We start from the raw sequence: 16,271 nt of genomic DNA on the forward strand, positions 1-16,271 counted from the left end.
AAAGTAGACCCCTAAACAAAAAAAAAATTGTAACTATGTGATGTGATGGATGTTAACTAAACTTACTGTGGTGATCATTTTGCTATACAAATATTGAATCATTATGTTGTACAGCTAAAACTATTATAATGTTATATGTCAATTATATCTCAATAAAAAATTAAAATTAAAAAATTTTAATGAATAAATCAAGACAATGAGGGACTTCCCTGGTGGTCCAGTGGTTAAGACTCCACGCTTCCACTGCAGGGGGCACAGGTTCGATCCCTGGTCGGGGAACTAAGATCCCGCATGTCACAGGGCGCAGCCAAAAAAACCAAAACAAAAGGTAAAAAAATAAAAATAAAAACAACAGGACTTCTCTGGTGGCGCAGTGGTTAAGAATCCGCCTGCCAATGCAGGGAACATGGGTTCGATCCCTGGTCCGGGAAGATCCCACATGCCACGGAGCAACTAAGCCCGTGCGCCACTACTGAGCCTGCGCTCTAGAGCCCGCGAGCCACAGCTACTGAAGCCTGCACGCCTAGAGCCCGTGCTCCGCACCAAGAGAAGCCACCGCAATGAGAAGCCTACACACCACAACGAAGAGTAGCCCCCGCTTACTCCAACTAGAGAAAGCCCGCGCGGAGCAACGAAGACCCAGTGCAGCCAAAAATACAATAAAATAAATTTATTAAAAAAAAATAAAAACAATGAGCAATAACCACACTTAAAAAAATTAAAGTCAATGGGCAAACACACTGGAGAAAAAAAAGTCTGAAACATGTGGCAGAGGGCTAGTTTCCTTAACACAGCAAGATCACTCACAGATCTACAAGAAAAAGACCAACAGTGCAAGAGGAAAATGGCAATTCACAAAAAAGAGAAACATCAATGGCTTTGAATCATAGAAGATGCATTACCACATTCATAGCTAAAGAATTGCATTTTAAAACAAGATAGCATTTTCACTGTCAGACTGACAAACATTTATAAAATAGTTATGCTAGCACTGGTGAAGGTGTAAAAAACTGTTGGTGGCACTGCCTGTGATTTTTAAAAAAACGAAGCCTGCAAACAACCTAAAGGTCCCTCAGGAGAGGGTTAAGTGAAGGAAGGGGCACCACACTGTGGCTCCAGGGCTCTGGGCGTCTAGATAACAGCACGTGCAAAGTGTGAGGGGCAGACTGCGCACAGCCCACGACCGGGGCAGCCCTTCTTCATTCCCAAGGGAAGGATGGTGTGGACACCCGTCGCTGCAGAGGCTTTTTCGGGAGCCACTGGGCAGTGAGCTGAGACAGTGTGGAAGACTTTTTCATTGTACCAGTCTGTTCGGGAAAACACCACTACCTTCTCACTAATAAAAATGTAGAAATAATTTTTCTCAGGAAACTCCTATGAAGTTAGCTTTAACTCTAACTCCCCATCTTATCACCAGCTGCCCACATCTCCCCGTGAAGTCACACGTAGAGGAAAGCAGCGCGACTCTAACCTGACTCCACTCAAGAGCGCCCCCAGCGCAGCCCCGGCCTCCTTGCTGTCCTTCCAATACGCCAGCCCGTTCCTGCCTCAGGACCCTGGCACCTACCACTCCCTCTGCTTGAAATGTCCTGCCTCGGACACCTTCACCTCTTTCCAGGCTTTGCTTAAACGCCACCCTGCACGTGAGGCCTCCCCTGACCGCCCCACTTCTACTGCGATCCTCTTTCTGCTTTGGTTTCTTCACACGACATCCATACAGCACGTACTTGTCTGCATCGACTCCACTCCACGTCAGAGCCACAGAGGGCCAGGACTCCTGTCCGTCTCATCCCACAGCAGGCACTGCAGATGTTCGTTTAAGGAACTGCTGCTGCCACGCTATGGAGCAGATGCTCCAGTGGCCTTGACTGTCTCATGTCTTTATTTTTCCCACGATCACCCTAGAGTTGGAGCAGGCCCTTGATAAACACATAGTCATTTTCTCAGAAGGTACAGCCACAGGACACAGTGTTTCTCAGAATGCAGGTCAAGACTGTTGGTTATGAAAGCAATTCAGTGAGCTAAGTCAGAATTTTTTTTTTTTTTAATGAAACGGAAAGTAAAAGAATGCACATAGCATGGGACTTCCCTGGTGGCGCAGTGGTTAAGACTCCGTGCTCCCAATGCAGAGGGCCAGGGTTCAATCCCTGGTCAGGGAACTAGATCCCACATGCATACTGCAACTAAGAGTTCACATGTCACAACTAAGGAGCCCGCCTGCCACAACTAAGACCTGGTGCAACTAAATAAATATTAAAAAAAACAACCAACACATAGCATAATACATGTAAGTATTTACAAAACTCTTTCGGCTAAGTATGTACACATATTTGTACAGTATACGCATACTTGTATAGCAGGTCACAATGTGAATGCATTTCTTATCGGGAGTACATGACAAAAAATGCTTGAAATTCACTCATCTAATATCAACCTAAACATTTCTAAGTTAAAGCTTCATGTTCTATAAAAAGTAAAATTTTTAATGTTTACTTATAAAGTTTAAAATTCTGTAAAGGTACTTTCAGATCAATGAAAAGGAGAATTAAGCCTCTCCCCAAAAGGGAAAATACAATACTGGAAAAACTGTAGTTCTTTGGAATGTAGCCTGTAGCTTTTTTTCCAGAACACCTCCAACTATTTTACCATAGTTTCATGCTTGTAAGCATGAAATTCTCTGCTTTTCAGTATAAGTCAACTCGGATGGTTTCATTATCTCTCAAATTTCACCAGATACCACAGGTTAGCTATTCGCATCTGAAATTTCTCCAAACATTTTGTTTCTTAAGTTCTGTAATCATTTGAGGTAAGATTTAAGTATATCAATATTCTAGACAGAAAGTTCTTCACTTTCTATTTATACATCAAATAAAGATCTGGGGACTTCTCTGGTGGTCCAGTGGCCAAGACTCTGCACTCCCAGTGCAGGGGGCCTGGGTTTGATCCCTGGTCAGGGAACTAGATCCCGCATGCCGCAACTAAGAGTTCGCATGCCACAACTAAAGATCCCACATGCTGCAAAGACGACCAGGCTCAGCCAAATAAATAAATATTAAAAAAAAAAAAAAAAGATCTGTATTCCCTCAAAATTTTCTACGTGCATTCCTCTGGAATTCCTGAACACTTTCACTATTTCTTAAACCTTACTGTGTTTCACAGCCTGTTTTTATTTATTTATTTATTTATTTTTGGCTGTGTTTGGTCTTTGTTGCTGCACAAGGGCTTTCTCTAGTTGTGGCGAGCGGGGGCTACTCTTCGTTGAGGTGCATGGGCTTCTCATTGCAGTGGCTTCTCTTGTTGCAGAGCAAGGGCTCTAGGCGCGTGGGCTTCAGTAGTTGCGGCTCGCGGGCTCAGTAGTTGTGGCTCGCAGGCTCCAGAGCACAGGCTCAGTAGTTGTGGCACACGGGCTTAGTTGCTCCGCAGCATGTGGGATCTTCCCGGACCACGGCTCGAACCCGTGTGCCCTGCATTGGCAGGTGGATTCTTAATCAGTGTGCCACCTGGGAAGTCCCTTCACAGCCTGTTTTAATCGTTCTCTACTAAGCAATACTGACACTCTATCAAGAAACATCAACTCCCTGAATACAGAGAAACACAGCAAAACCAAAAGGGAGGGGCATCTCTGAAGAGTCAAAATACAGGACACAAAATCCACATGCCAAGCTTCAGTTAAACAAGAATATTCTGTCCCCATCCAGAATTCTCCTCTCCTTTAAAAAAAGTTGCTAACAAGTTTTATGATCCAGTTTCCCAACCCTCAACTGAAAACAGAAAGGAGGGAACCTGGCGTCAGAGGCCTGGTAAGTTAAAATGAGAGTAACAGAGGCTAAAAACACAGAAATACTCAGGATGCAGTTTCAGTTTGGGACATTTTATAGACAAAGGAGCTGTCACATCCTAGTGGTCCTGCAGAGGCCTGTGTATTACAACAGAAGACCATAAGTTAACATTCATAATGACCCTGAAAAACATCAAAGAAAGGTTCTGTCATGTTTCATCTGATGATTAAGTCTTTTAGAAAGACTTCTAATCATAATGGTTGAAATGAAGTGTTTTACTACTTTGCAAGTAAGTTTCAGGGAAAATCCCTCTAGGCACTCCATTTCCTGCAAATGCTGGAATATTGGTATGTATGAACTTCAGTGCTTTGCTCACTCCTCCTTCACAGCACACATCGGTTCCCTCACTGCCCCGGTCCTTTAGGAAGACTTGTACCCTTCTATTTTGTTCTTAACGGTATTGCTATATAGGTTGTTCTTTTAAAATATGGCATTCATTTTGCCTATCTCAAAATTAATTTCTAATATTCTAATCACATTTCTTGATTATACAGCTGCTAAATAACAGCCATTCTTTCAAAATTAGTTACATCCATGACTCAGCTACACCTGTATTCAACTTACTTATACTTTGGGCATCAAAAAGCAGATGGAAATAATGCCCCCAAGTAGACACTGGTTCTCCAAGCTACAACTTTCATCGTCTGTAATTCCTAGTGGCTTCAGCAGAAATAACCAGCCATTCCAGAAATATCCTGGAATCTACCTTTACTAAATGCTACGGAACTATAGGTAAGTCTCCGTGTGGATGAAGCAAACAGCAGCTTCCTAGTAAAAAAGGCTAGTGTTCTGTATCAAGGCTGAGCAGAATGGTATTTAAGAAAAATTCTAGCTGCTGCAATGAAGGCACCAAGAACCCAAACCAAGAAAATCCTCTGGCTTTGAACTTAAAGTATCTCACTTGAGAGTGAAGTGGATACATTTTCATTGATCCTGAGTCAGTACTTTGGTTTGAGACAGACAAGCAAACACCACCACTGGCCTCTGTAATAGTCTCCTTTGTCCTGTTACAACCTGGTATTTGACATCTGGGAGCGAGAACTGTCATTTTCCTTCAGTGTTTACTCATCACCCATCTTCCCTCCTCTTCATGCAGCTTGAAGCTGCATGCAAGAGGGGAGCAAAACACCTGGGGATCTTTCTTTTGTCTTAGTTCTGATCAATTACTCAGCCAGTAACTAATAAGGTCTTTACTAACCTATTACATTTGGGTTGATCTTTTGCAGACAGCACAGATAACTCAGGCCCCTCATCCTAACCAAGTGTCCCACTGCCTCCTGGACAGCTGGCCACACATCCCTCCTCTGTCCATATGCTTCTCTGGTGCTAGCCCTAAGCCCCAGGACCATGGTTTACATAGACGGCACTGCCATTCAGGGTCTAAGCAGTTAACCATTGAAACCTTTGTCGTCGTGTTAAATTAGCAACACCCACAGCTGCTTTACTGAGAGAGTGAAATCTGACCAGCAAGTGCTACTCCTTCCATCCCCAAAACAGCCTGGGAACACCAGAAATTTGCCTGAATTCTTGTGAAGGTTGCAGCACAAGAGGTGGAAGGGCAGAAATTAAATAGTATGGGCCCCACAGTGAGAGCAGAGGGAGGAAGCAAAATAATAAGTACTAAATGGGCGTTTGCAGTTGACAGGGTTCAGGTGGGGCTCGTTTTGGAGAATGACACAAACCTGCAATGATTTAGCCCTACAACAGAGAAAGCTCACTCTTGTGACCTTTCTGGTGCTTGGAGCAGACTGCCCACCCCTTACAACTCCCCAAGGCAGAAAATTCCAGCAAAGGCTCCAGCTTATAGAGAACAGAAAAGTCATAAGATGTTAACTTAAGCACCAACCAGTCCTACTGTAGCTGCCTCATGCTCTCGTTCTTGCAATGCCAACCGTGAAAATAAGAATGGTACAAAGAATGAATTACAAACACACATGGTCAGAACATCTCAGAACATGGGAAAAGAATCTTAACCTGCAGAGAGCAGGGAAAAAAACAAGTTGGCTACAAAAAAACACAAGAATCAAACTGATATGACTGCTCACCTTTAACGAAGTTGCTGGAAGACAACATAGCAATATCACTCTTTGAAGGAAAATTATTTTGACCTGGAATGCAACACCCAGCCAAACTACTTTACAAGTATGAGGTCAAAATAAAAATCTTTTTAGACACGGTGGGGCTTAGAAAATTTACAACCCATTGACTTTTTCTGCAAAACAAACACAAGGGTATATATATACTCTGCTAAAACAGGAAATAAATCCCAAAAGGAAGGAAGATGTTGAATACAAGAAACAGTAATAAAACCTACAGTTGTCTTATCTGCTAATGCATGCTATTTTTAAAAATCATTGTTTAAAAAGAGACTACACCAAAATTTAAAACTCAGGTAACAGAAAAAGCCGTAAAAGACATGAAAAGGAAATTCACAGAAGATATACAAATGGCCATTAAACAAATGAAAACATTCTCACTGGTATCCATGCAAATATAAGTTAAACAAGACATATATAGGTTATAAAACATGGGTTTGGAAAAGATCTAATCCCAGTGTTGGAGAAGATGCCTTGACATAGGTGGTCTCATTCCCTGCTAATGAGAATATAAGCTGATAAAGCCTTTTTGTACAGCAATTTGGCAATATCAGCTAACATTTCAAATACGCACAGGCTCTGAACCATCAATTCTAAAACTCTAATTCTGTAATTCTAAAGAAATGCCACACATGGACACAAAGATTAAATACTCGCCCATTCTACACAGCACTGTAATGACCCCCCCAAAAAAAAAACCAAAAAAAAAAAAAATCTGGAAATAATTTTTATTACGTCTGCTAATAGGGCAATGTTAAGTAAATGATGATACGTCCTAACACAGAATACTATGCGTCCATTGTAAAGCCGTAAACCCGTGCATACTGACAGAAAAACATATGTAAGCCATTCTGGAGCTTAAAAAAAAAATCTGTAGCACAATGTATATACGGTTTAGACCTTTTTACGTAAAAATAGACGTCTGTATTTATATGTGTGTAACTAAGTGTACAGAGCCTGGAAGCAACGCCAAGACGTTCACCCGTGGTTACTTCCGAGTGGGGAGTGAGAGCAGAGACTGCGGTCATTCTTTTTTTTTCCAACACTGATTTGAGCACCTACCTACCAATTCCAGGCCCTGGGGATACGGCGGGCAACAACCCAGGGTCCACGGGCTGCACGAGAGCCCAGCGTGCCGGTTCTCTGGTTTGCTACCGCGCGCCGGGCCGAGTGGGCACTCAGGTGTGTGTCGAATGAACGAGTGACCAACTGGCTTATGCGTTATTCGTGTATAAATCAACTTGGGGGAGGGGAAGAATAAAAACACAACTAAGGGACTGAAGTAATCACCCTGGTGAAGCCCCGTCCCAGCGCACACGCGCCCTTCGATTCCAACTCCCCGAAAGTGCCTTCGGCTCCAGGAACGAGGAGCCCGTGACCCCTCCGCCTCAACCCGGCCCGAGGAGCTCGTTGGAGAGAAGCCTCTGCTGCAGTCACGCGGGCCCGGGCTCAACCCCGTCACCTCCGGGGAAACCCGGCAGCCCGGCGCGGGGCCGAGCCAGGTGACACCAGGACGCACCGAGAGCTCAGCGTTCGCCGCTCGCGGCGCCTTGGACGCGTAAACCTCACAAAATCTCCCACGCCGAGCAAGGAAGAGCCGTCACCGCGCCTCCCACGGAGAAAAGGGGCTCGGGACCCCGAGGGCTCCGCGCGTCCCCGTCCCCGCTCGCTTTCCACCCGTCCTGCCCGGCCGCCCTCACCTCCCCGGGCGACCGCCAGCGCCGGGGCCCGCAGGCGGCAGCCCCACATCAGCAGCGTCCGCAGCTCGCGAGCCATGTGTGTCCTCCTGGGCGCCCAGAGAAGCGAAGCGTGCCGGGGGCGAGGCCGGGGCGGGGCCTTCTTCGGGCGCGGCGTGGTGACGTCACGGCGCGCGCCCGACTGCCCGGCCCGCTGCCTGCTCCGGCGGGTGGGCGGGGCCCTCTGTGGCTCGGGCTCGGGCGCGCCGGGGCAGTCGGACCTGGGGGCGGGACCTCCGTGACCTTGTGTCACGTTGTCAAGGGCGACGGCCGTGCGCGCCGGGGCGCCGGGGCACTCGTCCGCCGCCAGCTAGGCCTCGGTTTGTGCATCCCAGAAATGGGGCAGATGTTAACATCCACCTAGAAGCGTGTGAAAAGGCGGCGCCGGGGCAGAAGCAGTTAACATCTCCGGGGTCTTTATATAAGTCTCGGGCCAACGGACCAGACCGCTGGAAGTCAGTCTCTCCAAACCAAGACAAGCCAAATAGCTAAAAAGAATAAAAGGGAGAATTTCAGGCTTGACTTGTCTACACCAAAACTTGGGAGTCAACGCCCACCAGCAAGACTGGGCTTATTCATCATTCCAATTCTCTCGCCCTCCTGGAGGTAAGAGTCTGGTTGGAGATTCGGACTATCAACTTCCTTTCTCACAGAGAGTTCCAAACCACGTAAAATGCCGATTCTCCGGCACCGCCTGAAGTGAGGCTCAGGCAGCCCCCTAGATGATTATAAGGCACACTGAAGACTTGCTGCCACGATCAAATAATTGCACACAAACGGGTTACTCGAGATTGTGACAGGATCTGCTAAGGACAGGAGCCAGGAGAGTGTCCCCCAGTGGGGCCTGGGCATAGCTGGGGCCACGGGAGGGGGTGTGACAGGGAACACTTGCAGGTGGAAAGTGGCATGGATGATCCCCAAGTTCCAGGCTTAAGTAACGTAAAAGAGGTGGGCAGATTTGGATGGAAGAGCAGGAGTTCTCTCACCTGGAAGACTCCATCAGCCTCCTAACTGGCTCCCCATTCTCTGCACAGCAGCTGATCATACACACTCCTCAGTCAGGGTCCTCCAGTGGTTTCCCTGCACATAATCAATTCCAAACCCCTTCTGCCTCGGCCTCCAAACCCTGCAGAACCTGACCCCTACATCACTCCCTCCCTCACAACACTCCAGACACATGAGCTAGTCCCAGATATAGTGTTCCCAGGATGCCGCTGAATTGAGGGGTCTCAGCCTCACATTTCGTGTGTTGTTCACTCCACTCAGGAAATCATCTCTTTTGTAAGAGCTGACACATTGGTCTATGGGGCAATAGATCTAGCTTGGGGAGCCCTCTTATTACAGGAAGAGGAAGTGGTATTTGGCAAAGGGAGGAGGGAAACCTAGGCTTCAGTGAAGGATGGCGGTGGGTGGGGGCTACTAGGGCCCTTCTGTCCTCTCTCAGCCTGTGGCCTTCAGAGACATAACCTCAGCCACAGATATTTGTGATATTGGGTCCCCTGGTAGCCCAAGGAACTGTGGTTTTTTAAAGTGCCCACGGGGGCTTCCCTGGTGGCGCAGTGGTTGAGAATCTGCCTGCCAATGCAGGGGACACGGGTTCGAGCCCTGGTCTGGGAAGATCCCACATGCCGCGGAGCAACTGGGCCCGTGAGCCACAACTACTGAGCCTGCGCGTCTGGAGCCTGTGCTCCGCAACAAGAGAGGCCGCGACAGTGAGAGGCCCGCGCACCGCGATGAAGAGTGGCCCCCGCTTGCCGCAACTAGAGAAAGCCCTCGCACAGAAACGAAGACCCAACACAGCCAAAAATAAATAAATAAATAAAAAAAAAAAAAAAAAAAAAGTGCCCAGGGATCCAAGCCAGTCTTGAGGGGGTCATGAGAAGATTTCAGGCCCTACGCAGACAAGGAAAATGGAAGAAGGGAAAGAATGAATAGAGTACTTGAGTTGAATTAATCAAGACTGGCAGGGAGTTGCTTGGGGAGAGCAGAGAGAGAAACAGAGGAGGGGAAGGGAGGGGGAGACCCCCTGGATCTCCCAACCACCACTGTGGCCACTATGAAGCTGCCCATTCCTTTTGCAGAAGTCACTGCCTTTCCCTGGGGGTAAGCTGACGGCCATGAAAAATGCCCACTGCATTATTCCCAATAGCCAGAAGGTAGAAGCAACCCAAGTGTCCATTGATGGATGAATGGATAAACAAAACATGGTATATACATGCAATGGAATATTATTCAGACTTAGAAAGGAAGGAAATTCTGACACATGCTACAACATGGATGAACCTTGAGGACATCGTGCTAAGTAAAATAAGCCAGTCACAAAAAGACAGATAGTGTATGATTCCACTGACATCAGGTAGTTAGAGTAGTCAAATTCGTAGAGACAGAAAGTAGCATGGTGGGTGCCAGGGGCTGAGGGAGGGGGACTGAGAAGTTAGTATTTAATGGGGACAGAGTTTCAGTTTTGCAAAATGAATAGAGTTCTGGAGAGGATGATGGTGATGGCTGCACAACAATATGAATGTATTTGATACACTTAAAAATGATTGAGGAACTTCCCTGGTGGCACAGTGGTAAAGAATCCACCTGCCAATGCAGGGGACACGGGTTAGATCCCTGGCCCGGGAAGATCCCACATGCCGCGGAGCAACTAAGCCTGTGCGCCACAACTACTGAGCCCACGTGCCTAGAGCCTGTGCTCCACAACAAGAGAAGCCACCACAATGAGAAGCCCGCGCACCGCAATGAAGTGTAGCCCCCACTCGCCGCAACTAGAGAAAGCCAGAAAGCCCATGTGCAGCAACGAAGACCTAACGCAGCCAAAAAAAAAAAAAAAAGGAAAGATTGAAATTTTGTGTATATTTTACCACAATTTAAAAAAAAAATGCCTACTGCAAAGAAAAATCAAATTTGACTGCCTCCCTTTTTCTTCATTTCTTTGTTCAAAGCACCAACTTCTGGGCAAGCTTCTCCCTTCATCAGGCAACATCCTGGGAGTTCCCAGAGGAGGAAAGGCTCATGGCTGTAGGATACTTCTTGGCCCGGAAAGGTCCCAGCGATGATGAAATTTTTTTCTCAATTTCATGGATCCTTTTATAAGGCAGATTCCTTTTTGAAGCTAGAATATGGGAGTGGGAGGTGAGGAGAGGAACTCCCAGACAGTCCTGCAGACCCCGGGTGTAGTCTGAAAGCTATTCTATAATTGTCTTAGTGTTCGGGCCTTAGGGGCAAGGATTTCCTCCAGCAGACACAGACCTGTACAGCCCCGTCTGGGACAAGGGCAGCTGCAGCTTGGAGGCCTCTGACCGAAGCCTCAGACACAGTACCTCTCCCTGGGTTTCTGAGGCATCAAAACGTTCAAATTCAGAGAAGCACTAATGGCCCGGTGGTACCTGCACAGGGATTTGTGCATTCCTTAAAGTCCTTTTCATCATTTGCAGTACTTTCATGCCAACTCAGCATGGGTTGGAACTCAGAAACCTAGTATTTTGCCGATTCGCTTGACAGCTATCTCAGTATGTTTGACAAAGTTCAATCCTGCCAACTTGAGAGACCCGCCCAAGGCAGCACAGCTCCATTTGACCCCCACTGGCACACATGCTGATGGTGGGATTCGGCCAGAAGCAAGACCTGTGGTCCTTCATGGAGGCAGGTGCAGCCACTTAGCAGGACCTGGCCTGGAACTCACTAGGCCATTTCTAATTTCACTGGATGACTCTAAGGCTTTTTCTCCAAAGGGCTCATTCTACTTTGCCAGTGGCCACTTTTAATTTTACCGTCAAGGACACTGGGAATGTCGCAGGCTGATTCCACAAACCCCCACAACTTTGAGGGGTGAATGGACCCGAGGTCTTCTCCCTTTTCTTCCCCTACAGCATCAGCAGTCAGTCCAGCCCCCTCTATGGGGCTCCGTGGCCACCCACTAGGTGGGTGGCCCTTGGCAATCCCCTGTCCTATGGGGCCCTTCCACCGTGAACACTGCCTGTGCCCCTGCAGGAGGGGCCCTCCTGGTGGGCTCCCAGTCTCCCTGTCCAGCGTGATGAACCTAAGACAGTTGCATCTGGACAACCACGAAGTATCACTGGTGGGACCTCCTCTGAGTGACTGGCTCTGGGGAAGGCAGCAACCTCCACTCTTGCATTTCTTCCTGGAAACTTGCGCTGGGAGATACCACTGGGCGAACTAGCCCTGAGGGCATGTGTTCAAAGGTGCATTCTGTCCTGGCAAAGAGCTGAGATCACAATTTTTTCCCAGCTTGTGGATGACATCATTTTAGGAATAAAAAATGTCCACCAAACCTCAAGTCTACCGCGTCTATTGCTTATGAGAAAGACAAGTGAGAATGAGTTTGCCCGAGAGACTCCACAGGGTGAAAGGCAGCTCTGTTCTATGCGTGCTGGCATGCACGTGCACGCGTGTGCCTGGGCCAAGCCGATGGCCCTGTACTTCCTAGAGCTGCTATTCTCATGCGACGCTTGGAGGAAACGGAGTGGCTGTGTGGGAGCCTTTGCCTGCTGGGAGGCCTCTTTCCCTGCTTGGCATGGCTTCCTGGTGGCTTCAGGGTCCCCTCCTTCAATGCCTGCTCTGTGCTGACAAGGCCCTGCCTCCCTGAAGGACTGGCCCTTTGCCTGGGCACCCTGGGCCTCTACTCCAGACAGAGTCCTGCCCAGATGGTGTCCTGAGCAACACCTGGTATCAGGCCCCGGCAGGTGGCAGCAGCTTTTGCAAAGTTCTCCTCGCAGAGACTGCATCTCCTCAGGTGTGAAGAGGTTTCCCTCAGTCAGGATTCTGTGGTCCAGCGGGGGATCAGAGGACAGGTGGAGATGCAGACCGTTGGGCATTTCCCCTGACTCCTAGGGCAGCCTCTCTTGGCCCAGGCACAGGGCGGAGGAGGCTGTTGTCCATCAGCATCACCCGGGCTCGTCTGAGTGGCGAGTGCTGTGCCTGCAGTTCAGGAAACAGGAGGGACAGACTGACCCTGGCACTCACTCCCCAGGAGCCAAAGAACAGGCAGCAGTGTGTTCACATGGCCTGGAAACTGGCTGGGGGGCAAGACACCCCTCCTGCTTCTTTGTTTGCTTCACAATCCGCATTTTTTTACGAATGCACTTCACAGCCAGGATGCCTCCGTCCACCAGACAAAAACAGTGGGGATGCCCTTTCCAGGTAACTCAGGGCATTCAGCCCACTGCGGCTGCCCACAGCCTCGGTTCTGCCCGGACTCCTGTCCTGTCTAGGGGACCCCAGGCGAGAACCACTCGCCCAAACCCCCTCTCCCCACACCCATGTTTTATCGTGAACATTAAGACTAAGGCAGTTTTCCGGTCAAGATGGTCTGCTCTTGGTCCCATGCAGCCTGGCTACTCAAAGCAGATGAGGGCCGGCAGCAGCGGCCTCGCCTGGGAGCTTGTTAGAAACACGGAATCTCGGCGCATCACCCCCGCCCTCACCCCCACTGGCCTCAGTTCTACAGCATCAGGATGTTGGCAAGATCCCAGCTAATCAATCTGCATGCACGTTAAGCTTAAGAAGGAAGCACTGTCCTGAGGACACATGGCAGTGGAGGATCGTGTGCTTCCTGAACTGTGGAGCAGCCCGCGATCCTCGGCCTGACGAAGAGACGCTTCGTTTCCCGCACCAACAGCGCACAGTGCCCCGGCTTTGAGCCCCTGCACCTTCCTCCAGGACGTGCCTCTGTCGATTGAGTTCTCCCAGGGCTGCATGTCACCGCCCAGGAGCTGATCGATAAACACTTGCTGAGGGGACAGGCTCGGTGCTTCTCTGAACATCAGCTAGAAGCAGCAGGTGTGCATCAGGAGACCTGAAGCTGCTCATTCCACACGGAAAGGGGCCTCAGCTTGGTGCCACTCACGTCTTTCCTGCCACTTCTGACACTCAGTGCCCTCTTCCCACACGAGGACACCTGCTCCTCAGCCAGGAAACCACAGCTCAGAACTTAAGTGTCCGGAGGGTGGGGAACCCGAGGGTCCCCTGTGCTCTTGCCTGCGGAGGCCTCGCTCTCACTGGTGACCCCAATTCTGGCTGCTGAGCTCCTGTCAGCTCTGAGTGCCTCCTGCCTGGCCCCTGGGACCCCTTGCTTCCCTGCCCCTCTCTACATCTGACTTTGGGAGCACAGCTGCGATGCCGGCATTTGGTCCCCAAGGCTCTCCCTCTGTCAGTAGACACCCCTCCCCGTGCAGCAGCACAGGAAGCAACCCTCCCTCTTCTGCCGGCCTCGACCCTGTGCCCAGATGTGAGGGGCCCAGGGTGGGCTCAGAGAGGACAAGGAAGGGTCCAGGCACAGGGACCCCGGCACACCCCTTGCCATCCTTTCCAAGGGTGTCCTCTCTGGACATTTTCCCGAGGGACTTGTGGATGCAGGGTCCTCACCCTCGCTTGCAACATTCCCTAAACGTCACCACCTCCCTTGAGGATCAGTTAGTGGATCCATATCATTGTTATGCCTATATATCATTTAAAAACATTTAGTGAATTCCCTGGCAGTCCAGTGGTTAGAAATCTGTGCTCTCACTGCTGAGGGCCTGGGGTTCAATCCCTGGTTGGGGGAACTAAGATCCCACCAGCCAGGCGGTGTGACCAAAAAAAGAAAAACGTTAATAAGAGGATTTCTTGTTGCTGGCCCAGAGCCGTGGGACCCATGATCAGAGGATAAACCCCATTTCCATCACTAAGAGCTCTCTAGGAGTCGGGTGGGAGGCGGGTCATCTACACTGGGAGCTGTGAGCTGTGGCCGCTACAGTTGACCGACACTGTCAACATTTCTTCTCTGACGCCGAAGTGAGCCAGTGGGCACCAGACACAGTCAAGCTCAGTCCCACACAGTCCTTTGTGAGGACCTGGTTACCACACACCACTGTCTGCCGTGTTCAAGGGGCTACAATGTACTGCAACGCCCCTGCTTTGCCAGGGTACCCCGAAGTGGGCTCAAGGGGAACCTGTGGACTAGGAGGGGAGGCAGGCGTGTGGGAGGGTTTTCAGGGCTGGAGGAAAAGCTCCTCTCGAACGAAAGGGGAGAGCGTGGCTGGGGCCAGCGGCCCACGTCAGCCCTTGGTGCTCACGAATTCAGGTAAGTCGGTCCCTCTGTTCTCCCACCTCATGGCTGGGCAGAGGGGTGGACACGTGTTTAAACAGCACTTGTTACCCGCTATGACTACCTTTCATGAGGCCAGGAAGGCAGAAGAGCTCGCTCACAGCCAAGGCCAAGGCCCTGGTGCCGTCACTGCCCCCACCTCGCAGGCACCTCTGGCCCACACTTGCTATGACCTGGTCTCCCACTCCGAGGTCTCTTCCTGACCCCCTGACTTCTATACCACTTCCTAAGGTGTTCTAAGCTGTCAGCGCCCTTTGAATCTTTCAGTTCAGTGAAGTAACTTCAGTCACATCACAGTCAGTGGATCTGAATCCATCCTCTGTGGAGAGGCGCGAGCTCGCGGAAAGCACCATTTGCATCCTCACCTCCAAATCAGGGTCCCTCAGCCTTGTCTTTGTCAGCCTGGGTGCTACATTCACTTATGTTAGTATCTCACGACTGACCCGTTTCCCTGCTCTTGATTTTGCAGTGAACACGGGATGCCCTGGGAAGGTGCCGTGTGGCTTTATGATCCCAGGTGGACACTGGCCCCAGCCCCACACGCTCCTGCGCCATCCACCTGCTGAGGTGGCACCACCACAGTGTCTACTTCCCAGCACTGGCCTTGTGTCAAGGACTTCCTGGCTTCCCCCCATCTGCCACCCATATTCAGCTCCTTTCCTTTTTCAGAGTAGCTTATTTTCTCATGCAGTTCTAAAAGCACATTTTGGCTCAAATGAAACCTTTTGGTTCCACTTTACAGCAATCAAAAGTTGCGTGTCTTCAGCCTGAGATCTTAGAAGCCTCTTCACCTTGTGTTACGCAGCCATTGCAGCCGACTCCTGTTTTTAACACACTGAATTCTCAAAAACATAATCAAACATGCGCACTAGACAAAATCAGCTGAACCCCTTTATCTTATGACTGGCTGCCAAGCTAATTCTACGGGTTGTTAGCCAACTGGAACCATCTTTGAATCCAAGCAGTTTTGCCAGCTTTTATTATAAACACCAGCACATTTCAAGTTTCCTCTTTTTTTTCCCGCAGGATTTCAGGCAACTTTATTCATGGCAGAAGTTCCCTCCTTTTTTTTTTTTTTTTTAATAAGTTTATTTATTTATTTTTGGCTGTGTTGGGTCTTCGTTGCTGCACGTGGGCTTTCTCTAGTTGTGGTGAGCGGGAGCTACGCTTCGTTGTGGTGCGCGGGCTTCTCATTGTGGTGGCTTCTTTTTGTTGCGGAGCATGGGCTCTAGGCATGCGGGCTCAGTAGTTGTGGCTCGCGGGCTCTAGAGCGCAGGCTCAGTAGTTGCGGCACCTGGGCTTAGCTGCCCCGCAGCATGTGGGATCTTCCCGGACCAGGGCTTGAAACTGTGTCCCCTGCATTGGCAGGCGGATTTTTTTTTTTTTAATTTTTAAAAAAATATTTAAATTTTATTTATTTTTGGCTGCATTGGGTCTTCGTTGCTGCGCACGGGCTTTCTCTAGTTGCAGCGAGTGGGGGCTACTCCTC

At 49.4% G+C, this 16,271-nt stretch overlaps 1 protein-coding gene across 1 annotated transcript in view; it reads right to left on the bottom strand.

Moving 5' to 3' along the window:
- The window catches only part of TRAP1 (TNF receptor associated protein 1), a 53,137-nt gene extending 45,368 nt beyond the window's left edge, over positions 1-7,769 (bottom strand). Inside the window, exon 1 of the mRNA XM_061209259.1 lies at positions 7,636-7,769. Within this exon, the coding sequence (XP_061065242.1) occupies positions 7,636-7,711 (76 nt within the window). The 5' untranslated portion in view covers positions 7,712-7,769. The remainder of the gene's footprint in view (positions 1-7,635) is intronic.
- Positions 7,770-16,271: the final 8,502 nt, after the last annotated feature.

The sequence above is a fragment of the Eubalaena glacialis genome, chromosome 13 (genome assembly GCF_028564815.1).
Source record: "Eubalaena glacialis isolate mEubGla1 chromosome 13, mEubGla1.1.hap2.+ XY, whole genome shotgun sequence".
NCBI lineage: Eukaryota > Metazoa > Chordata > Mammalia > Artiodactyla > Balaenidae > Eubalaena > Eubalaena glacialis.